At 37.2% G+C, this 27,198-nt stretch overlaps 3 protein-coding genes across 4 annotated transcripts in view; 2 read left to right on the forward strand and 1 right to left on the reverse strand.

The window, feature by feature from the left end:
- Positions 1–13,208, reverse strand: part of LOC127623186 (F-BAR and double SH3 domains protein 2-like) — a 112,766-nt gene extending 99,558 nt beyond the window's left edge. For both annotated transcript variants that reach the window (XM_052097505.1, XM_052097504.1), the window contains exons 1-2: positions 13,007–13,208; positions 6,483–6,580 (exon numbers count right to left, since the gene is read on the reverse strand). In XM_052097505.1, the coding sequence (XP_051953465.1) occupies positions 6,483–6,580; positions 13,007–13,027 (119 nt within the window). In that variant the 5' untranslated portion in view covers positions 13,028–13,208. The remainder of the gene's footprint in view (positions 1–6,482; positions 6,581–13,006) is intronic.
- A 3,321-nt stretch (positions 13,209–16,529) lies between these two features.
- Positions 16,530–22,526, forward strand: LOC127622657 (P2Y purinoceptor 2-like). Its single transcript, XM_052096676.1, has 2 exons — positions 16,530–16,644; positions 19,177–22,526. The coding sequence occupies exon 2, from the start codon at positions 19,190–19,192 to the stop codon at positions 20,222–20,224; it is 1,035 nt and encodes a 344-aa protein (XP_051952636.1). The 5' UTR covers positions 16,530–16,644; positions 19,177–19,189; the 3' UTR covers positions 20,225–22,526.
- A 43-nt stretch (positions 22,527–22,569) lies between these two features.
- Positions 22,570–27,099, forward strand: LOC127622658 (P2Y purinoceptor 2-like). The gene has a single exon (XM_052096677.1). The coding sequence runs from the start codon at positions 23,565–23,567 to the stop codon at positions 24,555–24,557; it is 993 nt and encodes a 330-aa protein (XP_051952637.1). The 5' UTR covers positions 22,570–23,564; the 3' UTR covers positions 24,558–27,099.
- Positions 27,100–27,198: the final 99 nt, after the last annotated feature.

The following is a 27,198-nucleotide window of genomic DNA, read 5'->3' on the forward strand; positions in this document are numbered from 1 at the left end:
AAGAGAAGACTCAGGGGTGTAGGCCTTATTGGAAGTATTGCAAAGAAAAAGCCACTTTTGAAACAGAAAAACAAAAAGAAAAGGTTAGAGTGGGCAAAGAAACACAGATATTGGAAAAGAGTGTTATGGATCTTAACCCCATTGAGCTTTTGTGGGATCAGCTAGACTGTAAGGTGTGTGAGAAGTGCCCGACAAGACAGCCACATCTATAGCAAGTGCTACAGGAAGTGTGGGGTGAAATGACACCCGAGTATCTGGACAAACTGACAGCTAGAATGGCAAGAATCTGCAAAGCTGCCATTGCTGCACATGGAGGATTTTTTGATGAGAACTCTTCTTTTTCTCCCCAATTTGGAATGCCCAATTCCCAATGTGCTCCAAGTCCTCATGGTGGCGTAGTGACTCATGGTGGCATAGGATGAATCTCTGTAGCCTCCGCATCTGAGACCGTCAAGCCGCGCATCTTAACATGTGGCTTGTTGAGCACATTACCACGGAGGCGTAGCACGTGTGGATGTCCACGCCATTTTCCGTGGCATCCACGCACAACTCACCACACGCCCCACCAAGAGCGAGAACCACATATTATAGCAACCATTGTAATATACATTTTTCACATTATTAATGTCCTGACTATACATTGTGATTGGTTGAATGCCACTTTGGTGAATAAAAGTAAAATTTATTTTCATAAGAGCAAAATATGTAAATTATTCTAAACTTTTGGCCACCAATGTAGATTACCCAGGCCATATTCTGATTTCCTTGGTGAATTTGAACATTTTCAGATCTAGTACTTACTGTGGATAGAGGTTTAATTGTTGGTGACTTCAACATACACATAGATAATGAAAATGACACATTGGAATCAGCATTTATCGATATTCTAAAATAAAATTCTGTCATATGGAGTTGATGTTGATACTATAGAGATTGTGCCGAAGATTGATGACATCTTCGATGATTACCTCGTCTTACTTGTATGCAGCAATCAGCTAATGTAATTCAATCTACACCACGGTATCGTTCAGGTAGAATTTTTTTTTCGACCTCTAAAGATAGCTTCACTAACAATCTTCCAGACAGACCTCATCTACTCAGTATGCAAAAAAGTCTAGAAGAACTTGAAGTAATATCAGAAAATATAAATACACTCTTCTCTAGAACTCTTGATAGTATCACCCTCCTTCCGATTAAAGAAAATGAAAGCAAAAAGCCCTGCACCATGGTACAATGATCACACTCTTGCTCTCAAGAGAGCAGCTCAGAAAATGGTGCATAAGAGGAAGAATACAAAATTAGAGGTATTTCGCTGTACATGCATAGATACTGTATGTAGCTACAGAAAGTCACTAAATGCTGCCAGGTCAGCATATTTTAGTAAACTTGTAGAAAATAACCACAACAATCCTAGGTGTTTATTCTGTACTGTGGCTAAAAGAATAAAGCCTTGACTGAACCATATATTCTGTCGCAGCACAATAATAATAATTTCATGAATTTCTTTACTGATAAACTGAATATATAATAATAATCTGATATATATATATATAAATAATCTGAATAATGCAATCAATTGCCACAGCGCATCAGAAAACAGAATCTTATAATTTTCCTCACAAGCAACTTCAATCATTCACTGTCATAGTCATGAAGAGCTAACAAAACTCAAAAGCCACAACATGCATGTTAGATCCAATACCAACTAAGCTTTTAAAAGAGGTTTTCCCTGTAATCTCAGAACCTCTTCTTAATATTATTAACTCCTCACTACCCTTAGGACATGTCCCAAGAAACTTTAAAATGGCAGTCATCAAACCACTTATTAAGAAACCACAACTTGATCCTGGAGAACTGGCTAATTATAGACCGATTTCAAATCTCTTGTTTATGTCGAAAATACTAGCAAAGGAAGAATCCTCCTAAATATTTTCATTTCTACAGAGAAACAGTACAGAGACTGCATTATCAGAGTTACAAATTACTTCCTCTTATCATCTGATTGCGGTTGCATTTCTCCTCTAGTGCTTTTAGATCCTAGTGCTGCCTTCGACACTATAGATCACGACATACTCTTAAATAGGCTGGAGAATTATGTTGGTATTAGTGGACTTGCATTAGCATGGTTCAGGTCCTATTTAGCAGACCACTACCACTTTGACTGTGTAAACGATGAATTGTCAAATCAAACATAAGTTAAGTATGGAGTGCCACAGGGATCAGATTTAGGGCCTCTGCCATTCTCCTTATATACGTTTCCCCTGGGAGATAATATCAGGAATCATGGAATAAGTTTCCACTGTTATGATGAAAGATACATTTCTTCGAAACCCAACAAAATTTCACAATTCTCCAAATTAGCAGTGTATCAATGAAATCAAATATTGGATGGCCAGAAATTTCCTTCAACTGAATTCCGACAAAACAGAGGTACTAATTATTGGACCGAAAACCTCTAAAAATAAGCTGCTAAAATATAATTTGACTCTCGATGGATGTACTGTTACATCATCTTCTACAGCAAAGAACTTAGGTGTTATATTTGATACCAATCTGTCCTTTGAAAAACAAACTTCCAATGTTTGTAGAAAAGCATTCTTCCACCTCAGAAATATTGCAAAGTTAAGACACATGCTCTCTGTTGCTGATGCCAAAAAAACTAGATTAGATTAAGACTAGATTACTGTAATGCATTACAGGGAGGATGTCCTGCAAGTAAAAAACATAAACCTCAATTGTATCAAAATGCAGCAGCCATAGTGCTGACTAGAACCATGATATATGATCATTTTAGCCCCATTTTATCATCATTACATTGGCTACCTTTTAAATTTCATATTCATTTTAAAACTTTGTTAATTACGTACAAAGCTTGGAATGGTCTAGCTCTGCAGTACTTAAGTGATCTCTACCACGCTATATTCCATCACGTTCATTACGATTGCAAAATTCTGGCCTGTAAATAGATCCTAGAATATCAAAATCCACAAAAAGAGGTAGATCATTCTCCTATTTGTCTCCTAAACTATAGAATAGTCTCCCTAACACTGTTCAGGACACAGACACACTCACTCGGTTTAAGTCTAGACTAAAGACTCATCTATTTAGCCAAGCATATACCCAATTTATTCATCAACTCATAATTAGGCTGCTTTCGTAATGTCTGCCGGAACCAGAAAGATTTATCATGCTTGTCCTTCGGACAAGTAAATTGGTCATTCACTTGTCCGAGTAAAAGTTACTTGTCCATGACAGTAACCAAGGATCATTTTGTGGTGTTACTACAAATACCATGGTTAAACTATGGTTACTGTAGTAAAACCATGGTAATATTTAGTGAGGGAAAACCTGTTGAAGTGTTTGTTACCCTAGATTATTCTTACTTTGGATTTGGCAGAAATATTTTTTCCTGAACAGCAAATCCTGAACCGAACAGAAACTGTGACCCTAAAACCGTGATACAAACCAACAATGAGAAATTTGAACCATTACACCTCTAATGTAAAGCGCTACGTGATATCATTATGGCAAAATATTGCCACAGTCGTGTATTTGTCAAGAAATCAGGTTGACATTAGCATCTACCCTGACTAAGGTTGATGATGGGACATAAAGCATCATCACTAGGAACAGGGAAGTAAATGCAGATGTGGCAGAATTCCAGATGGTTAGATGACTCATGGAGTGACTGATTGTCATGTCTTACTCCCTGTAGTCAGGGACAGCAGAAATACCAGCTGAAGGTCTTTAGCTGTGAGATGTGAAGCTGTTAAAGTGTGCTGTTAGCTTTTCTGTGCAAAGATTCAAACCTAGATGCAAATGACAGAACAGCTGTTATTTGAATGCATTGAGGTTTGTGCTTTATACTAACGGCAGGTATGAGCAGACTACTGAAATTACAATGCGTTACATTTTCGATGATAAAAAGCTCTCGAGCTCAGATTAAAGTGTCATGCAAAACCAAATATTTGAAGCTCCATAAAGGCAGCATTAAAAGTAATCCAGAAGACTCCAGTGGATTAATCCATGTCTTCTGAATCTGTTTTGAACGATAACAGACCACTATACATCTTGCCACTTGCAGTCTCTAAAAACGATCACAATTTTGGTCGATTAGGCCTACACCTCATAGAACTTGACACATGCAGAGCACTAGATGCTGCTAGGAAGTGTAATTGAGCATGAAATAATGATTTGCAAATTTCGTTAGAGACCTCTGATAACAAGATTTATATTGAAAATGAATCATATTTTGGGGTGCTCTCAACCAAAACCAGTTGGCTCACTTGAAAGGACATGAATTAAACCACTAGAATCTTATGGATTAATTCTATGTCTGTTTTGAAGCTTCAAAGATTTGGTCACCATTCACTTGCATTGTATATGGACCTATAGAGTTGTTTTATGTTTTATGTTCTGCAGAAGAAAGAAACTCATACAAATCCAGGATGGGATGAGAGTGAGTAAATGACGAGAGAATTTGTTTTATTTTTAGGTGAACTATTCCTCTACTATACAGTCAACTATAAGCACACATACACCAAAATAACCCATGCAAAACATTGTGATTGCACAGCAATCTTCATCTTTAGCTCCTTAGTGAGGGTGTGCCACTGTCAAATGTCTTCTAAACACATACACATACACTCATTTACTTAAATTCTGTTTACAAACACAGCTGTTTTTACATCTCACGGGTAGTTGGCATGAAATACGTCTTGAAAGTTGAGATGCTTTGCTTCCCACTATAAAAATCCACTATAAAATATTGCTAAAAATATTGTTATTTTTAATTACAGGGCTGCACAATTTGAAAATAAATAAATACTGTTTATTAATGTTTTTAATGTTCGATTCCTGGCCCACATGACTCCACATGCCGAAGTGTCCTTGGGCAAGACACTGAACCTCAAGTTGCTCCCATTGGCAGGCTAGCGCCTTGCATGGCAGCTCTGCCGTCATTGGTGTACGAGTGCGAGTGTGAATGGGTGAATGAGTCACAGTGTAAAGCACTTTGAATACCGCTAAGGTTAAAAAAAGAGCTATATAAGTGCAGACCATTTACCATTTACCAGGTGAGGTGAAAACGGACTAGGAAAGATCTTGCGATTTAGTCTATCATCCGTAGACACAGCCTATAATGAAAATGAGCAACAATTTGCAACTTTACCTGGCTGACACCTTCTGTTTGCTAGCTCACTAATATAACAGACAGTTATACTTACTGTAATTAACCGTGACAGGCAGAAATTGTGACCACGATTAAAATACAATTAATTGTGCAGCCCTAATTGAGACTACATGAAACACTTATTAAAACTAGAAAAACTTAAAAGATGCGAATGGTGACACCAGTCACACCACCCAAGAAATAATCTTTTACCCTAAATATTCAAATACTAGTTTCATATTTAAGGGTCATGATATGACAAATCAAATTTTTCTTGATCTTTTGACATATTAGTCATTGTACAATAAAAACTTACTGCAACTTTCTGAACTCAAAACTTCCTCCTCACTGCAAAAAGAGCATTTGTTGACACCAAGCAGCCAAAATGACTTGTTCTCTACTTCCTCCACATTGTGATGTCACACTGTGGTAGACATTTGCATATGACCGCCTCCAAAATAAATCAATTCCTATTACCTTATTATTCTGTAGCCCCGCCCAGTAGTGGTGAGCAGAGAGATGGCGAGGAGAGAGCACGTCAGTCAAGAGCAGAGAGCCAATCAGAACAGTGGGCGTATACTGTCAAGTCTTAAAGGAGAAGCAGTACCAAAACAAGTGTTTTTGACAGAGGGTCAGAATGATGCTGGTAAATTAATATGTTTTATATTATATACGCTGCTGAATACTTCACTACTATAAACAATCACTGGTGAGTGAAATCGAAACATTTACCAGCCAGTTGTCAAATATATACATTTTAGTTGCATAACACTAAATTTGGTTGCAAATACGAGTGATTTCCTCTCAGAGGGTTGCTCATGGAGTAAAAGATCGATCTTGGGATTTAAGAATCGATATTGAGATTGTTCAAATAAGGTCGCAATGCATTGGAAAATCAATATTTTTACCCACCCCTAATTATAAGTGAACCTCAAGAAACATTAAAATAAAATAGGCATGTGATGACCCCTTTAAATCTTGATTTAAAATGCACACAGATATATAATACATCAACTTCCCTCCCTCACACTGTTCCGTAACAGTCCACAATCCCTTTTAAGAGAAGACAGACACATAGAGAGACAAATGGGGGGGAGAAAAAAAAAGAAGAGCAGCGCAGTATGACTTCCAGCTGTGGGAAACGAAGCAGGAAGTCCAGAGGAAAGGCTTTCTTCACATCCCAGTCCTGTGATCGGAGGGGGAATAGGCCTACGCTCGCTCTTCATTTCTTCTTTGTGGCCTCTCATCTCATTCCTCTGTTCTAGTTAATTCTTTCATTCACATTTGTGGCAATAAGAGTGTGTTAGCTTACCTCATATCTTCCAATAAATCACATTCCGTCTGGTGTTTTAAATGCAGCCGGCCGAGCTGCTCCGTGTGTGTGTTCTTGATTTCCTGTGTCACTTTCACCTATAGGGCAAACAACATCATTAGAGCAGAAGAAGGGAATGGCACATGCCATGTCATTAAGGGAGGAGTACATTGATCACAGGCCTGATCTAGACATCTGCAACCAAATGACGATCATACGAAGGATGCACCAATACAATTTTTTGTCTCCTGATCTGATTCTGCTACCTGAACTCTCAGTATTGGCTGATAGCGATACCGGTCCTACAACAGTGTTGTTTTTTCTTTATCAGTTTACAATATCTGATATTAGACTAACTCACTCTGTGGAACTGATTGGAGGTGTTATTTTATATGCAATGAAAAAACATCCAACTACACATTTTTTCATTATAAACGATTACATCAAAGATGTGTAGCCTATTAAGAAAAACTACATTTTTAGATAGTCAACTGGATAGTGCTGTAGTAAAATGGACAGTAATTCCAGTGAACGTCTTCAGTAGAAAAGATGCCCGTACTCTTTACTTAATCTAGACTTAAATCAGCCTGATGATCATTTACGTGAGCATTGCAACATTTTTGCAAAACTGAAATTAAGTGTTCCAAAGCACATTTGGCTGCAGTTTCCAAGTGAAATGCCCAGCAGGGGGCACCAAAACTGAGCAAAATTAGGTTGTAATCAGATAAAGTTAAGGTGAATTTTAGATGGAGGTTTTAGTAGGTTAACATACCTCCCTAATCTAAAAAATTACCCTAATCCTAGCCAAGTTTCCAAAAAGATAAGTGAGAGTTTAACAAAACCGACATCATTACCCTTACATGTGGAGTAAGCGATTCCTTAGAAAACTGTTGATATTTGAACTCAACAGCAAATAAACACACCCCTCCCTTCAGTGCTCCTTTAGAAGCTCCACCCCCCAAATTTATGCACACACAATAGTGTTGTGTGGATCGGTCTGATCCAATTTGTTTATCTTCCCATTACAGAGCCAGGGCTGTGTACAAGCACCGGATTTATTTTCAACGCACACACAGATCTAGGGATGCACCAATCCGATACCTGAATCGGTATTGGCTCCAATACTGAAGCTTTTAGACAAGCCCGATTCAAATCAGATACGGTGTGTTAGTCATGTTTGTTAATGTCAAGCTCCAAAAATTACATAAAAAAAACTTTAAAACACAATTAAAGTAGTTCATATAACTCATGCATTTTATTCAAAGCCACTTGAAGATGTGCGATAGCTCTGTGAATCACAAAAGGCTGTGTTTGAGAAGTACATATTTAAAATGCACGCACAGCTCCAGTTTACACACACTCACGTCTATTTTTAGCCTTCACGCGGTGCGCAATATTTGAGCGCTACTCACGAACAACATCTCATATGTAGATGCTAAATAGTTCGGTTCATTTGCTTTTCTACGGTATTGAGAAAAAAATGTACCGGACGGAGAATCTCACATACGCGTGCAGCGGAGAAAATGTCTGAGAGAAGCGAGTTGAGGGGGTCTGACAAGAGTGTGTGTGTGTGTGTGTGTGTGTGAGTTAAAGCAGTGTTTCTCAACTGGTCTATTCGCGGACAGCAGAGAAAGAGCAATGCCATGGTTCTCCCATTGAAGATATTTCCGTGGCCACCCAAGGTATAGACTATTTAGGACTGCCGACGTAGATTTAATGATAATCTCACAAACAGCTAAAGGAGACATGGGCAACATACGGCCCGCGGGCTGGATCAGGCCCTCCACATGGTTTAATGTGGCCCGTGGCTCATTTATCGTAAAAGCGTTTTTATTTTTCACTGGATATTTCAGTTACCTTGGGACATAATGCTTCTCCACAGCGTTTAACATGCTCAGGGTTGCCAGATAAGAGACGAAACACCCCCAGTTTGAGATTTATACTTAAGCAAATTGGAAATATTCTGCCTAATGTTATATTTATTTTGTGCAATTTGGCAACCATGCACGCGAGTGCGCTTTTTCTGTTTCTTGCTTTCCCCTTTGAACAAACTTAGCGATCTAAGGTGCAATATTCTGCTCAAGGAAAAGTGTTATACGGCTACTCTGTGTCCATTCTTGAGGCTGCTTGTGATGTTTGGTGCTACTAATTTTGCAAGTAAACCTTCTCAGTGATTAAATTAAATATAAAAGTAGATCTCGGCATCATTGACATACGAGCAAAAGCAAGCCAGAGACGAATGTGTAAATAATATTTTTTATTTGTGCAATTTAGAAATGTTGAAGTCCCTTCGCACCTGTATGTTAATCTAACTCTTGCAGTATTCATTTATTATATTCATGCATTCTGTGTTATTCAGTTGTGTACTGAAAGTCAATCCATCGAGGAGACCCACATCATGACTCTTTTAGCATGTAAACGGGTAGTTTTAGAACAAAAAATAAGTAAACTCGCCTGCTTTAAACATTAAAAGTTCTATACATATCTTTTTTTTTTTTTATTATTATTAAAACTGAATAATAAATTAACAGGGAAGTAGAGATGGCAAAATAAATGTATAATCTCCGCCTTTATTCAGTTTTTTTAATGCCTGATAGAAAAGTATCTCCCTTTGTAGAGCAATATAATACTTTAGGCAATTGCAGAATAGTCTAACTAGTCACACAAACACTTCACAACTATTTCTGGGCTTAAAAGATACAAAAACCAAATCAATGCAGAACATTGTATCTCAAAAGCAATACAATGTGGCCCCCTATGCACTACTTACAGCCCGATGTGGCCCATTTACCAAAATAGTTAAAAATATTAATAATTACACACATCACCTTTACAAATTTGTTTCAGGATTTTACATGAGTAAAAGTAACTGTTATATTTTAACAAAATGTTATAGTTTCATATGAAATAATCTAAAGGTAGAATCTATTAGACCTCATATTATATCAACAGTGGCAGTTGTAGTTAAAGTTTCAAGTGTTTCAGCTAGTATTTATTTTTCATAAATACATTAATTTATTATTATTATTATTATTACTATTATTTAAGACTAGCACACTGACCTAACCATGTTAATGAGGAGCCTTTCCTTCTGTGTAATATGTGTATAAATATTTAATATTAGATAACAAATGGGATAATAATGGGCTCATATAAGAAAATATGCTCTTCAATTTATAAAAGGGGGAGAGACAACTTCCTGTAGATTTTGTTGTTGACATCATCAACAGAAATAATGTCACTTGATGCATGTCCTTGTACTGGAAAACCATGAACAAAACTATACAACATAAAAGGAAATGCAACCCAGGATACATTAAATACAGGTTATGTTTAATCTATGGCAGGTCAACACTTGATATCCAATGTTTCCTGAAGAGTTAAAGGTACAGACAAGAGCAGTCTGGCTGTGCTGTCATGCACCTACAGTATATATTAACTGTTAATAATCATAAGACATTGCTTTAAAAGCTCACACAGCTGATGTTATTTTTCATTTAGTAGTTCATTTAACATATAAACTAACATGCTTTAGTTATATAACTTGTTATAGTTACATTATATTTTTTATCATGTTTATAATTCTGTTAGCTTTCTTATTTTTTTCTATTTATTTCTTTTCAAAAGGGAGACTTTTTTACACATATGTACCAAGAGTGGACGCCGCATCATTCTTAAAAGTGTTACACATACTTCAATAAAATAAATGGTTTCAAGTTTCAATTATAATAAAGTGTTTGATCAAAAATAAATAAATAAATAAAATAACCCTTCTGTTTTCACTGATAAGAGTAATTGTGTAATACCGTGATATTTTCTGAGATCTCATACCGTTGCAACCATAATCTTACAACTAAATTGAACAAAAAAAAAAGAGATCTGAATCCTTTAAAGTCCAGATACAAGTTGACATTTTTTTGCAAAAAAAAAAAAACAAAACGGCTTCTTTTCTACTGATGACTTATACTGGATTTACTGTTAATTTTGCTGCTACATTATCCAGTACACTAGTTAATAATAAAGTGTTTCTTAATAAGCTATACATTTATATTGAAATAATGTGTAGTGAGAGTTTTGTGTTTCTTTACATATTAAAGAGTACTCCCAATTATTTCCACACAATATTGTAAAGACATTCTTTACTGATTATGTAAACAAAAAAAAAACTGGTATCGGAATCGGCCGATACTGACATTTCCGATATCGGAAGATAAAAAGTGGTATCGGTGCATCACTTAATGTTAGCCCAAGGAGTTTGTAGAAACCATTGGCGCCAATAGTCTCTATGATCAACTTAAACTTGCGATGCTTTTGGGAAATGAAGCCCTTATCTGTGTTAAGTTATATGCAATAGTACCATATCCTTGTCTTGACAACAAAACCCTGTAATCCTAGTAATGGGTATAACTTTACATAATGGTAACATCTTGTGGCTATGCTTTTGGAACAGTGCATATTTTAATATTTATGGACTGGCCCCATTCACTTCCATTGTAAGTGCTTTACTGTAATCAGTAAGATTTAGATTTTTAACAAAGGGCAAGTTGAAATTATAATTTTTTTGGCAATCAACGTTCAATCAAGATTGAGGGGTGAACTAAAGCAACTGAAAAAAACATATTTGGTGAACCATAAATCTCACTTAGAAGGTGCAATGCTCAACAGCCCAACACTGGCGAGATAACCCAACGGGACCAGGGCACTGAGCCTGGGCAGGTTGACTATTATCTGGGGAGAAACTGTTAATTACAACAAAGGCTCTGTGCTTGGCAGGTGAGGATATAATTGGTTGTGCAACAACTCCCTTAAAAGTTAAAGCTAAGGAGAATGGGGTGGGGGAAAATAGTCAGCAAGCAGCCCAGCACCCAACCCTAGCATAGACCACATTCAATGTTACAAGCTGCACCATAACACACATTCTGACAGCTGGCTGCACGGCTCTAATCAACACTTTGAGATGTACAGGTGATACGTAATTACTCTGGGATTCAGGAAACACACACACCGGCCTTGATCAAATGTGTCATAAGTGCATCAACACAGCAGCATGTTTTCCAGGCATGCATGTGAACAGGTCTCTATGGAAAAGTCCACACTGCTAGCAAACACACATGGTTGGATCATGTGTTTGGTTTGGAAAGTACAGTAGATGAGATGTACACCGTCTTTACAGTACATGAAAGGTTTAATCTCTCTGAATCATTCAAATATCGCCTTAGTTATTTGCACAACCTCAACTACATATCAAAAGAATGAGCAAAACGGTGGAGCGGGAGCGTTGCAATGGGGGAGGTGGACGTTTTCATGGACCATACATGACACAGAGCAGTCTAGCCAGTGCTCACTGTCTCCAGTATGCGAGCAGGGTCCAACTTAGGGTGGCACCTGACACCCTATGCCACCCTTCTGGCCATGCCCCTGCCACTACAGTGGACATGTTTTCAAAAGCCATTTTTAAGCATTCAAGGTGTGATTTTAGATCAAAATGACTATTTGTGATTACCTTTAACCCACAATCGTAATTTGATGACTGTCTTTTTTATTTATGATAACATTGATGCACCAGGTGCCTCTCTAATATCCACCATTATCTTCTATTGAACTGAATTTAATCATGTGGGTTGAAATGGTTATATTCTTGTTAAAAAGAACATTTAAAATTGATTAGTGATTCAAAGATTCATGCATACTCATGTTAATATTTGTTTTAAAAACATAATATTCATAAAATACTAGCATTGTTGAGGGGTTAACCTATGCTACATGCTATCTGGTTCCCCCCCTGTTCTTTAGACAAAGCAATTGCATAAACTCAGACGTCATCCTTATGTATTTTATATTGACTGATGTATAATCCAATGCATTGACTGTGAAAAAAATATCTAATTTGTACGAATCATAACAATAGAGGGGTTTTGTGCATGGTAATTTCACATTCCTTCATATATAGCCTGTGGGACATGAGTTTGAAACCCAACACCTCTGCTGTCACCTTTGAGTGTTTACAGTAATACATCTTTCATTATCCAGAACTAACGTTCACTTTAATAATATCACATATACTTTGAATATTTGCATGACATTTGGAGTCACAAAAGCAAGGAGGGTTCGGACATCAGAAAGTTAAAAGCATCGTGTAATCGGGTTCAGTTCGATTCGGATCAGAGAGAAGGAAGCGCCACACAAAATACACAAAACAATCGGCGACTGGCTGCGTGGCTTTTACCGTTAGCTGAGGACAGATCGGTCCCCAAAAAGACTCCCTCACCATGTCAAGTAGATGTGTGCTGAATTGCACGAATATCCCTGACTGCTGTGGCTTTAAAAACAACAAAAACAGAACTCTACGAGAAAAGTCTGCTACATTTGTTTCTGCAACAATTGAAAAACCGATACCTTGTTTCTAAAGAATCGGCGGCTGGATACAAAGTTAAAACTTCGGGACAATGCAACAATGTTACATATAACGCGTTTTTTCCCTCTTGCATTTAAAGAAGCAGTTTATTCCAAAGTGGACGTCTTACCTTTCTTGGCGGAGGTTGCATGTTTGAACATTGGCACAAATGGAGTAATATTCCCAAAGAAACGGTACCCAAAGCGACCGGGACAGATAATTAATTATCGACGTCGGGAAAAGGGGGGAAAGGAGATCAGACTGCGATCGGATCGCGATTCAGACGGCCATGATAGAGCGCGTCCACTCGGGCAGACGCTGAGCAAACACTGTGGATCAGTGGAGAAAGTCGTCAAAGACTGAATATGCCTCCAAAACAGCAGCAGGCTCCAAACAAGCCCAACAGCGCCCCGGACAGGACACAACGCATCGCAAATCTGCCAAGTGACGTTATACTACTAAAGTTAAGGATGAACTCATGAATATTAATCACGTAACGGGACGCTAGCTCGATAAGCCTATCTGATTGGCCGAAAGGCAGACGTTAGTAGGCGAGCGTCAGTCAGTTGGTAATAATGAATATTAATTAGATAACGTGATTGGACAGTGCAGGGAGACTCAGCGGCAACGTCACCGCGATCAAATTAATATTCAGTGGCCTTTGCCACTGTAGGATTCGTAAATTTCGCAATGTAGTCACAGAAGATATTTTTTTCACAAGATGAAATAGTCGGAAAACACACACACACACACACATATATATTATTTCTGAAATGTTTTTAGGTACAAACATATATTTTTTAATTTATATAATTCGTATGGTCATTTATATCAACTGAATGTTTTTTTATTAAACCCCTCTTTATTATTTGAATCGATGTTTCTTCATTCGGTATATTTTAATGAGACTGTAATGGAGATATAAACGTTATGACGTGGGTTTTGAGTGTTGTTAGTTGCCTACTGTCTTTCATGCATGTTCGCGTCCGTGGGCTTGTACAGCAATAAGGACTCGCAGCCAAACGAAAGATCATCGATTGAGTCGATGCATACGGCGAGACTTATATCTCTGCAGAACAAAAATTGGCTTTTTCCAATCAGTGGGCGTCTTCAAATCATTGATATTCCCTACTTTCATTGGTTAGTTTAGAAACGCCCATCCTGGTTTGGAAACGCCTACAGATTTGAGAACAGATATTTATATATACCTCGATATGGCGGCAGCGTAATAATCGATCCCAGATAAACTGATTACCCTGTGCTCTTTCAGAAATCCTCTTTTTTTTTTTTTTAAATCAGCATAGTTCTGGAATTACAGTTCATAATCCATTGTCCAACACTAGCAACTGTTAGAAAGACATTTAAATAAAAAAATAAATAAAATAGATCTATACAGATATCTAATTAGAGATAAGATAGGCTTATCACCATAATATACCAAATAAGATTGAGAACAGCCTTAGTTTTTGTTATCTTAATGTAAGATGTCATTCATGAAATGTCTGTCCATTATGGAGGAACAGTGCTTGCAAGCTCGTTCCTATGAAATTATATTTGTTGGATGTTACATAATCACGCAGGGCAATAATCAGACCTAAAACTCTCATAAATGGCTGTCCATACAATTATAAACCATCCTATTTAATTTAACATGTTGCCAATGGACAATGTGAGTTGATGGGTTTGACTTTCTCCTTAATGTGAAGCACTGGATATGAGAGGGTGTGGCATTTTTTTGTTGCATTGAAAACTTGAATTTCCAAGTATAACTGTCAAATCTTTGACATACACTGCTAAATATGGGATTTAACTCCTGTTTGCAGATATTATTACATTATTTCCAGATGCGGCGTCAGCCGATTTTGCAGGGGCTTCAGCCCCGAATGTTTTGAGTGTAGCCCCGAATGTATTTTGAAATGTTGACTGACAAATATGAAACCGGACAATAGCCTATGTAAACCCCCAAAATCATGTTGCCTTATTTCATTGTGCTTTGGCTTTGCACATATTGCATACAGCCTGTAAAATAGACAAAGATCTTAAAAATAATCTAGCCTATAGAATAAGTTTATTTTCTGTCGGTAGCCTATGGGCTACTCCGTTTCTTCCTCTCTGTTGAATATGCAGCAGGTAGGGGAGGAGTTTACATCAACTAACGTTACTTTTTGGCGAGTTAACAGCAGTTAGCAGGAAAGACAGCAAAAATGAAGCAAATGAGGCTATGGGGATTTTTCCGAAAGAAGTCAGAGGGTAGCCAGGAACACTAGTTTTATCACACTGCACTTGTAACAAGAGCCAGCAGGTAGATATCTGTGCAGTGTGTAAACCTCACTCTCCTGACCTCAAAAGGTGTAAAAACGATTTGTTGTTTTCTCTAAGGATAACCAATGAGCATTAGCATAAAATGTATGTGTGACTTGTTTTGTGATATTAGTTTGTAGTAAATATACACTTTGATTTTATTAAATGGTTTTGTAGAGGGTAGCAAAGATGAGCTACAGACTGAGGAGCAGCAGCAGCAGCTGTGCCAGAATCAGGCATGGAAACTGGTAACAATTAATCAGTCACTTTACTTTAGAGAAAGTTAAAAGTGAAACATTGTTTAACCCAATGCTCCTCATGATCCTAATGAAAGGATTTTGACTGATGAATATAAAAATATAAATTATTTATATTAAATGTCTTTTTTACCTCACTTTACTCACTATAATATAACTCTTTTGTGATGACTTTATGGTAATGTACATGACAATTCAAGAATCATGATAGATATTAGGGCAATCCCACTGATCTGCTCTTCCCAATACATTTTCTTCAATGGTATTGGTCTACAATTTGAAATATGTAGCACTTGATGAATTAGTTGTTTGAAGCTGATTTGCAATAAGTTATGTGCTGTTTCTGTTCTATTGCATCACAGATGATTCAGGGAGGAGAGAGGATGTTGAGGATAGAACTAGAGTGGAAGATTTAGGAACTGTAGAAACAGGCCCAGCCAGAGCAAAACTCAAAGAATACCCTCTCACCAGCTTTGGACTAGAGAGAAGTGTTTGCTAGTATGAAAATAAAATTGTCTGAGCCAAGCCCCAGATGTCCTTCAATGCTGGAAACGCCTCTGATTATTTCTATATTCACCTTGCTTTGTGCATGTGGCAAGTCATGCTTGAACACAGAAGTTTCACAAAGTTGAAATACTCCAGAATGTCATTCAGATTTGTCTTCACCGCAATTATGGGGGGACTGATCAAACTGGTTAAACTGGTTAATTAGAAAGGTCTCTCTGCAAACCTGTTGCTTCATGGTGTAAAACTGTACATAACATATACATAAGTGAAAAATTATAATAAGTGTAGTCATTTATTGCCACTTACAAGCTCTCTTGTTGCTTGTTTACAGTGATCAGAGCAAAAAAAATAAATACAAATTATTTAATTTTATTAAACCACTCACCTACATGGGTTTTATTGGGTTCTTAAATGTAATAATAATGATGTTCACTTTAAGAGAACGATTGAGTGCATGAGTGTGTCTTTGCTCCAAGACCACATTAAGTTAAGGTCAATTTCATAACTCTGTTGACTGAGGGTAATAATTAATACAGCGTTGCGGGGCAAGACAATAATTGAACATCTTGTCGTTCATTCTTTCCTTGGAATCAGTCAAGTAAAGATGATGGGCCTTGTGCAAGTCCAATCAAGTTGTTTTTCCTTGTACTGGAAGCATGAAGGACTTACAGATGAATTCAACCTGAGAACCTGAGAGAAACAGGTCAGTAAAAAAGTGTTGCTGTCTTTTGTGGGTTTTTCAGATATTTAATGTGTTTGAAGGCTTTGTCAGTGGGCAGAATGTATTGTTGTATATTTGTGTGTGGAGGGAGTTCTATATATACTGTACATATTTTAAATATTAATATAATAATATTACAAAGCTTGAAAAATCATGTAAAAGAGTGATACCAAGATTACAATTAAAACGGAAACATATCAGGTCTATTTGGTGGTGTGTGAAATTCTAACTTTGCTGTTGGTCAAGAAGCCAGTTATTGATAATTAACATACGCCTGTGTCCTTTGCCAGACTCCACAGGGTTCTGGCCAAGGGCACGAATCTGAAACATGTTCCAATGTATTATTGTAGATTTACAGTTGCTTTTGCTGATATATCCAAAAACAAGGTTATAAAGCAATGTTCTGGTTTCAAGTTGTGCTCTATTGACAGCACTATGGTACACAGCATTTTACTTTGAACTGTCCATTATTACAGAAAATAATTTAAGCTCGTACATCAGTTTGTAAAAATCAAGTACAGTTTGTGTTGATTGGTAGTATAATGGGGCAATTGTTCAGGAGGGTTTAAAAGCAGAAATTCATAGAGCTAAAGGTTGTCTAAATCATCATTTTAACAGCGGGACTACATATCTAGGAGGATGAACCTCTGGTTATGAGTCACTGATTGACCCACTATGTAAACAGCCCATTTTTGGTATATTTGAGCACGTCATGTGAAAGTTACAAGATTCGCCACCTTTACATGGTTTTACGCAGGCTTTTTCAAAATCCCTAAACCGAGACTAAAATAACTTCACATTGACCTTTCAAGCTATGCTCATCAAACTTGGCACAGACCTTCAGACTATTCTGCAATAGTGTGCTCTGTTTTTTCTAACTGATCGGACTTATGGTTTTCGCACAGAGGAAGGTTAAAAACAGGAAAAATCCCATTAACTTGCATTGATGAAATGCTCAAATGGGCTATTTGAATGCTTGTTAATTCAAACAACAACTGTGAAAACTTCAAATATAAACAAACACACACAAAGGTTTTAATCTGCTTTAAAGTTGCTGTAAGCGATTTGTTTTTCATGGAAAAGTATGCAAAACATATTTGTACTCCCTAAAAGATATTAATGAAACAAGTGTCCTGAGATATGTTACCGGTCTCTGCGACAGCTGTAGACTTTGAAAACCGCAAACAAAAATGTGTCCGTGGACATTGCCGCTTCTCACCTGTCAATCATTTTGCTCGTTCTCATAGTGATGTGTTTGAATCAGATCATTGAGGCTATGATTAATAATGTTTGTCAATTGAGAGCGCTATTGTGCCACTGTTGAATTTGACAGCCACAGTAACAAATGATGCTGCTCTTTTGGTGTCAAAATTATCTTTGGAGGGCGGGGTTTTGGAATGAGGGGGCGTGGAAAATTCAACAGCTTAGTCACGTGAAATCTATCTATCTATCTGTCTGTCTGTCTATCTGTCTGTCTGTCTGTCTATCTGTCTGTCTGTCTGTCTGTCTATCTATCTATCTATCTATCTATCTGTCTGTCTGTCTGTCTGTCTGTCTATCTATCTATCTATCTATCTGTCTGTCTGTCTGTCTGTCTGTCTATCTATCTATCTATCTATCTATCTATCTATCTGTCTATCTGTCTATCTATCTGTCTGTCTATCTGTCTGTCTGTCTGTCTGTCTGTCTGTCTATCAATCAAACTAACTTTAATGACTGTATAACCATCAAATTTAAAACTTTAAACATTTTCAGACAACGCTTTGTCAAGCCCACATCAAAATTTGTCTTGACAAACTTTACCTATCTATTTTAGTATTTTTATCATTATTATTATTATCAATAAGTGCTTATTGAGCTTGCACTTTAAGATTGGTTTAAGCAACTTAAGAATTAATAAGCAACTAAATTATCTATCTCCTGTATAGCCATTTTATTTTTAACATAAAATGGGTAAGTTTATTTATCTATCACATTTCATACAAAATGATAATTCAAAGAGAAATAAAGACATGTAAAAGTTTAAAATCGTTTTAAAAATGAAAAATAAACATGTTTATAATAATAGGAAAATAAAATGTAAAATAAAAAGTACATACATTAAAATATAATAATGCAGTGCATTCATTTGGATAACAGCAGCTGTCATTTGATGCTGTCAATTTACAGTAAAGATATGATCTAAGTAAATAATGGAGCAAGTTCTTAGGAAATGCTTTGGGCGCTCTCAGCTACTTTTGCGGCCTGATTTGCTTCACTGATCAATATGTCTCTAGAACATAAATGAGTACCCTGTTAAGAGTGTAAGATTACCAGAGTAACAGTTTAGTGCTACTATAAAAGCTCATTTTCGCCCCTTGGCTTTGGAAAAACAGTTAGTGGTCTGTTAAAACCGTAAAGTTCCAGTAATACATGCATACAAGTTACATTTTATTCATGTTAGTCTTTTATTCATGTAGAGTATTTATGCTTCTCATTGCTTAGGTCTGATATAATTGTCTGTTTCTTGGACAGATCTGGGTCCAAAATGGCAACACTAAACAACACCGGACCAACCAATGACAGTGACCAGTATCAATGTGTTTTAAAAGAGAACTTCAAGTACATTCTCCTCCCAGTCAGCTACAGTCTTGTGTTTGTGGTAGGCCTGGCATTGAACTTCACTGCCATGTACGTTATTCTGTTTCAAACCAAACGCTGGAAGCCCATCACCATCTACATGATCAACCTCAACGTTTGTGACACCCTTTACATCCTTACCCTTCCGTTCCTCATCTACTACTATGCTGATGAGAACGACTGGCCGTTCAGCGAGCCGATGTGCAAGCTGATTCGCTTTTTGTTCTACACAAACCTCTACGGAAGCATCCTCTTCCTCAGCTGCATCAGTCTGCACCGTTTCTTGGGCATCTGCCACCCGGTGCGCTCTTTGCCCTGGATGGATGCGCGTCGTGCTTGTTGGATCTCGGTGGGCATATGGGCAACAATGCTCTTATTCCAGGCACCAATCCTCCACTTCTCCAGAATGAATGAAAATGGTAATATGCGGGTGTGCTATGACACGACCAGCAAGGAGCTCTTCAACGACTTCCTAGTTTACAGCTCGGTGGTTATGGTTCTTTTCTTTGTCCTACCATTTGGGGTGGTGCTGGTCTGCAACGTGTTGATGGTACGGAAACTTCAGGAACTCACTGTTGGTGGAGGCCCCATGTCACAGCACTTCAAGCAGAAGTCGGTGAAGATGATCATAATTGTGCTCTTAGCCTTCATGTTATGTTTTCTTCCCTTTCACTTGAACCGCAGTATATACTATACCTTCCGCTACATGGACAAGAAGGTGAGCTGCAAGATGCTAGAGCATGCTAGCATGGCCTACAAGGTCACGCGACCTCTGGCCAGCGCCAATAGCTGCATCGACCCCATCCTGTACTTCATGGCAGGGCAGAGTTTCAGAAGCAGTATTAGCAAAAAGCCAAAAACAAGCCAAAGGGGTAAAAATATAAAATCTCCAGCAACCTCAATACGTACTAGAGCAAAGGATGCTAATGGAGAAAATCTCTGATTAAAACTATTTGTGAAAGGGGAAGCTGTGACGGGCAACTCATAATGGACGGCAACTGTCAACACTGCAACAATTACAACAGTCCATTGGAGACTCCTGGACAAAAATGACTAAAATCCCCCCAAAATGTGTTGTTATATAAATAGAAAGACCTTGTGACCCTCAAAGGGATAGATCACCCCAAACCGAAAATTCTCTCATGATTTATTCACCCTCATGCCATTCCAGAAGTGCATGACTTTGGTTCTTCTGCAGATCAAAAAGTATGATTTTTTGAAAGATATCTCAGCTCTGTATGTCCATTGGAACTAGTTTCACATTATTAACACCCACAGTCCGTTCTTATTCACCATGTCTGACCGTCTGATGCATCCTTAACACAAAACTGGGAAGGACCCGGTGAAAATGGCCGGTTCCTATCTGATTGGCAAGCTTAATCCATAGGTTGGGTTGTGCCAGTCCACCTGGAAAGAAGTTTTGTTTGCAAGGCACCAGATGACCGTCTCAATTTGTGGAAATGTGCAGTAATGTATCTCACATTGTAATGTGTTTGACTTGACTTTCCCATTCCAGTTTGATGAATATACAGTGGTCAAAGTTTAGCTGATTAGCATGATACAGTTATCCCCTTTTTGTATGCCATAACTACACCATTCTGCAGTCAAAAAACATCTTACAATAGAAGACGGTGCAAAAAAGATGGGAAGTGTTCAGTGTTCAGCATAATCACATTGTTTGAGTTTTGCAGCAGTCTAAGTGACACGCCATAGGCTGAGGACCAGGCCAATGAGAGACGGCTGAAATATGAAGACATGAGTCGTACAACCCACACTGGAGAACTGCAGCATGAATTAGGAATAAACAAGCAGAGCAGGACCATACAGGTATACAGAGCAGGCACAATTGTTGCAAACCTGAAGGTGTCTACTGAACACGTATGTGAGCTACTTTGAGTTTGTATTTTTTGCATATTTATGATTATCAAGATTTCTCAATGATTTTGTTACACTAGTTTGGGGAAAATTGATTAAATACTGTGTTACCAGAGAGACCAGGACTAGTTGTCACATCAGGAGGCTGTCACAAGGGCTATAACTCATTAACTATCATTTTAAATAAGTTTTGAGTCAAAGTCAAATTGTACAAATGCTTGTTTATCTACAACTATTTTGAAAATGTCTTAAATTATAATACATTTTTGGAATGATATCCTCCAAAAATAAAATTCCAATATCATCATGTTTTTTTGAAATTGTTGTGTAAATAAGTGAACGCAATAAGAAATGAGGATATATTGCAACCTGAAGACTAAACTATGTTCTCAGGACTTATCAGGCGGGGGCAGGTTGCATCTTGTGTTTTAAATGTTGTAAATTGTATTATTTACTATACCTATTGGTCAAAATAATTATATATATTTGTTTGTTATCTTTTACCTTTTTGCCGTTTCATTCACTGTTTTGTGCCTCATAATTGTTTTACTGTTTATGTTTAGCTGAAAAGTCTGAATATTCTTATTAAATATTAATATCCAATTGTGACAACTTACACCATAGTGTGACAGCATGCCCTTCTGTTGGTTTGTGTTTACAGAGGAATTGACTCTACCATGAGTAACATCAGCTGGCTTTAAAAGTGATAATGGTTGACCTAATACACATTAGATGGCGTAAATAGGAGTGATGTTAGGGTGTGTGATAACCAGATCTTCTATTTAGTGCCACTTTAAAAGCTCACTTATCCATCCCGATTTGAGTAGAAACATTTGGGAATTTCTTTGACGCCATGTTGAGAACATTGTTGCAGGATATATTTGTATGCTGTTGTCAGGAAATCGTATTCTTGATAATAATTTGTTTAATTGTTTTCCTGTAAAAATATCTAAATAATCCTTAAAACAAGAACAATATGATTTATCTTGTATTAAAAACGACACTGCATAAGATATTTAGGTTTTTCAGAGAATGTATTTTTAACATGTGTATTTTGTCTTACTGTACTGGCAGAGTTTTATAGTCAAATCAAGTGAAAAATCTACCAGTGCTGAAGAAGTAATCCAAAGTATTTAGAATACGTTACTGACCTTGAGTAATCTAACAGAATATGTTACAAATTACATTTTACATCATGTATTCTGTAATCTGTAGTGGAATACATTTCAAAAGTAACCCTCCCATCCCTGGCTGTTGTTGCACAATGCTATTAATTTGTGGGTTATTAAACATACAGTGTACCAGTTCTTAAATTTGTGAGATGTGATTAAGTATTCTGTTTGAAAAGCAGTGACATCATGTCCAAGATGCTTTAGGCTTAGTTCACACTTCACATTCTAATTTGTTTTTCTAATCTGATCCATCTATTTAGCAAATAATTAAATTGGATCAATTTATTTAAAAACTAGTGTAGTCAAAATCACAACAAGATAAGATTTCAAGTGACATAAAACACATGCAAATAACTAAACAGGTTTAAGTGAGATCAAGCAGGAAAAACAACAAAACATATTCTGTGGCTTGCTGAACAAAGTATTTGACATTGTTCCAGACTGATCTCAGTGAAAACTAAAACAGAAGTTTGACATTTCTGAAGCTGAAATCAATTCGCGCTTACAGAAATGTGAAACACTGCCCCCAGTGGCCAAAGCAGTAAGTATTTTTGGCTGTATAGGAACGTGTGAGCTCTATTTTCAGAATTCATTGTCCAAGGAGGGGTTCCAAAAGTGAGTTGTTTTCAGCTGTAAAGACTGTAATCCAAAACCCAAACCCCAAACCTAATCCTTACCGTCAGTACAACGCTGTTTCAATTGAGATATACCATGCCATTTGAACTGGTACAAAATGTATCGCCTTACAAGTCATGCACTTTAAGAGTTCATGAAATCAGTCGTCTTACTCATCATTTGTGTAAAAGTAATTGAAAGTCATTGTTGTTAAAGCGCCTCTAGTGTTCATTTTACCAGGAAACTACCCCAATACATACAAGAGCCACATATGCAAAACTGTATTTATTGTTACATGATTATATAAGGCAAGGTTCATGTATTTGCTGTTCAAACTGTAAACAACTAAACGGATCTGAGTGAAATCTATTTCAAGCCAAAAATATAGATTTTTTGCAATCTGTCTAAACAAAGCAAACAGGAAACACTAAATTGATCACTTGTTGATCAACATGACATCAAGTTGTTTGAACTTAACAGGCATTTCACAATAGACCCACAAAAGGCACAAAATTAAATATGTATTATTAATGCACTATCAAACCGATGAATACATCTGGCATAGGAAGATACGTTGAGAAATGATTACATTGCCTTTTTTTCTGACAGATCTGCACTACAATGGAAACGAATAACGGCTCTGAATCAACCAATGACAGTTATGTGTACCGTTGTGTTTTAAAAGAGAACTTCAAGTACATTCTCCTCCCAGTCAGCTACAGTCTTGTGTTTGTGGTAGGCCTGGCTTTAAACTTTACTGCCATGTACTTCATTCTGTTTCAAACCAAACGCTGGAAGCCCATCACCATCTACATGATCAACCTCAACGTTTGTGACACCCTTTACATCCTTACCCTTCCGTTCCTCATCTACTACTATGCTGATGAGAACGACTGGCCGTTCAGCGAGCCGATGTGCAAGCTGATTCGCTTTTTGTTCTACACAAACCTCTACGGAAGCATCCTCTTCCTCAGCAGCATCAGTCTGCACCGTTTCATGGGCATCTGCTACCCGGTGCGCTCTTTGCCCTGGATGGACGTCAGATTTGCTCGTTTGGTTTCATTGGGCATATGGGTGACCTTGCTTATATTCCAGGCACCAATCCTCTACTTCACCAAGACAAGAAAAAATGGTTCATTACTGGTCTGTCATGACACTTCCATCAAGGATCTCTTCAACAGCTTTCTGGTATACACCTCAGTGGTTATGTTCCTGCTCTTCATCCTACCGTTTGGGGTGGTGCTGGTCTGCAACGTGTTGATGGTACGGAAACTTCAGGAACCCAGCATTGGTGGAAACTCCACATCAAAGCGCTCCAAGCAGAAGTCGGTGAAGATGATCATGATTGTACTTATTACTTTCATGTTATGCTTTCTGCCTTTCCACCTGAACCGCAGTATTTACTATACCTACCGTTACCTGGACCTGCAGAATTGCACGATGCTGCAAAACTCCAACGTGGCCTACAAGCTCACACGACCTCTGCTAAGTTTTAATAGCTGCATTGACCCCATCCTCTACTTCATGGTAGGACAGAGCTTCAGAAAAAACTTAAACAAGAAGTCCAAATCAAGCCAAAGTTGCAACCATGACAATACTCTTACAACATTATAACTAACTGTTTGAGCAATGATGGAGCCTATGAACCAATTAAGTTTTTTCTCTCCTTCCGCTATAGCAGTGGTTCTTCACAATGGGGCGTTATCAAACTTTCAATCACAGTGCCAACCCACATCTTTGAATAGCATTCTGAGATGCTGTTCTTCTCACCACAATTGTACAGAGTGGTTATCTGAGTTACTGTAGACATTGTCAGTTTGAACTAGTCTTCTCATCTAAATTTAAAATAAAAAGGGGAAAAATAAATAAAGACATTATTGGGAAAAACAATGTTTTGATAAAGAGCTATATCTGAATGTAATTCATATGAATTATAAAAATGACTTGCATAAGCTGTAATCAAACTTTCATTAAGAATTGAACATGAAACATCTTCTTGAAAACTTCATAAGCTGAGATGAGAACACTTTGAGTACCTTCACTGTTTAGTCTTTCTTACAGTAAGTCTCCGTAGAACACTTGCACAATCCATTATGAGCCACATGCATAAGTGCATATGAATGTTTGTCAGCCCAGGCATGTGAAAGTGCTTTGACTAACTCAGTTAGTAAATGATATGGCTCTTGTAGCATCTTGTTGCTCTATGACTAATAATCACTTTAACCCAACTGATAAGTGAGCATTTGCTCTCATGACAGACCATGGCTGACCACAGTACTTATTATTCAATTCCCACTAGCCTAAAAAAACTGCTACTGCTGTAAATGAACAATATCAGATAAAGTCTCTCCGACTGACTGATGATGGAAAAGAGCCGCAAGAGGAATTTGTGAGAACTACTTAGTTTAACAAATAGAAATCTCTGTAGAACATTTGCAGAACAGAAAATCTCAGCACTAACCAGGGGCGTTGAAAAGGTTGAAAGAGATAAGGCCCTCTATGTCCCTTAAGGCAGTAGCGGAGCTAGGGGGTGGCCAGGGGTGGCCCCACTCGCAATTGCTGTTTTAGTCATTTATTTTGTAATTTTTTGGCACAATTTATTTCTTTAGAGTCCGGGGTGTCATTGTAAACCCCCCAACCCCCCCGCCTCCACAGTCCAACGATATAAAAATAATGCTACCCGAACATTTCTGTGCCATCACAGACTGATCGATTGCCCCTGCCTGTCCACCTTTTGAAAATCTCCTGGCTCCGCCCCTGCCTTAAGGAAGTCTTATATATTGAAATGTGTAATTACTGGTAGTGTATACTACACCATTGCCTTCAGTATTCAGCATTTATTGCATTTTGAACATTTAAAGAAAGGGTGTGGTTTAAATTATCATTAGAAATTAGTAATATTTATTTGTTTACATGGCATGGAGCTAAATGACCTACTCTTATGTATTTACATTGTGTGGATGACTTATTAATCTAATGACTTTGAATCAAGTTTAGATCTGTCTTTGACTTTAAGGAAGTTCATGGTTCAAGGAGCCCCTGTTACTCATAACAGGTTTAACCACTTTGTTTGTAATCGTTTCATTAGAAAAACTATTACAGCATATACTTTTTAGTGGATAGATACTGTATTTATGAGGTCAATTGGAATTTGATTTGGCCTCTTAACCATAATGTATTGACTAATACAATCTGAGAGATGTCTTTTAAAATATTACACAAATGTTATCCCTGTAATATTATGTTTAAGTATATTGTCACAATTAAGTACATTTGTACTTTTGTAACAAAGATGAGATGATGACACTTTTTTTTTTTTTTTTTTTGTAAATGCGTTTGATCAAATAGCCTCTCACAAAAAAGTCTGACATATGTATTGATGTTTTTGATATTATTTTTTATTACAACAAAATCTCAGAGATTCAATATATTGTCCATTTATTTATTATTTTGTATGTTGATGTACAACCACTTATAATTGTTCCCTCTGGATGTATTTCATTTTATGTTTTGTTTTTATTTTGCATTACAACTGCTGTATACGTATTCAGATTTGTCTTGGCATTAATAATAAAAAACTAAATATAGCTGCAAGCTGCGATGACGGGCCCAAGCAACATGGATCCATTTCCACTCAGTGGCTTTCGGAATACAATGTACAGCTCACGGACACAGCAACAGCTCAACATTAATGTAAACTTGGACCCTAACCATACAGTGTATAATAGATATATGCCACCATTCCAGTTTGGGGGGTTTAATTTATATAACTGATTCCATCCATCCATCCAACCAACCAACCAACCATCCATCCATCCATCCATCCATCGATCCATCCATCCATCCATCCATCCATCCATCCATCCATCCATCCATCCATCCAACCAACCAACTGCATGTCCACCTATAGAATAATCATTAAAAGCAAAAATTACCAACTTGTAACCAGGGTAAAAAGAAACGAAAGTTTGGCCATCAAATTACGGTGCAGTTAAAATAGACATACAATAAATATGTAAACTAAAAACACAAATGAGGATTCAGTTATTAGGTATGTTGAAATGATTACATTGTCTGATATTTAAATCTGGTATATGGCCATATGCGAACAAACACAAAGAAACTTCATATATTTGAGCATTTATGCACACATTTAAATTCCACAAATTAAATTATTATAAAAAAGTTACTATTTTTGTTATATTGACATATACAGTATATTGCATATATCTATATAAGTGACCTTTTTATATCA

Source organism: Xyrauchen texanus, chromosome 29 (assembly GCF_025860055.1).
Source record: "Xyrauchen texanus isolate HMW12.3.18 chromosome 29, RBS_HiC_50CHRs, whole genome shotgun sequence".
NCBI lineage: Eukaryota > Metazoa > Chordata > Actinopteri > Cypriniformes > Catostomidae > Xyrauchen > Xyrauchen texanus.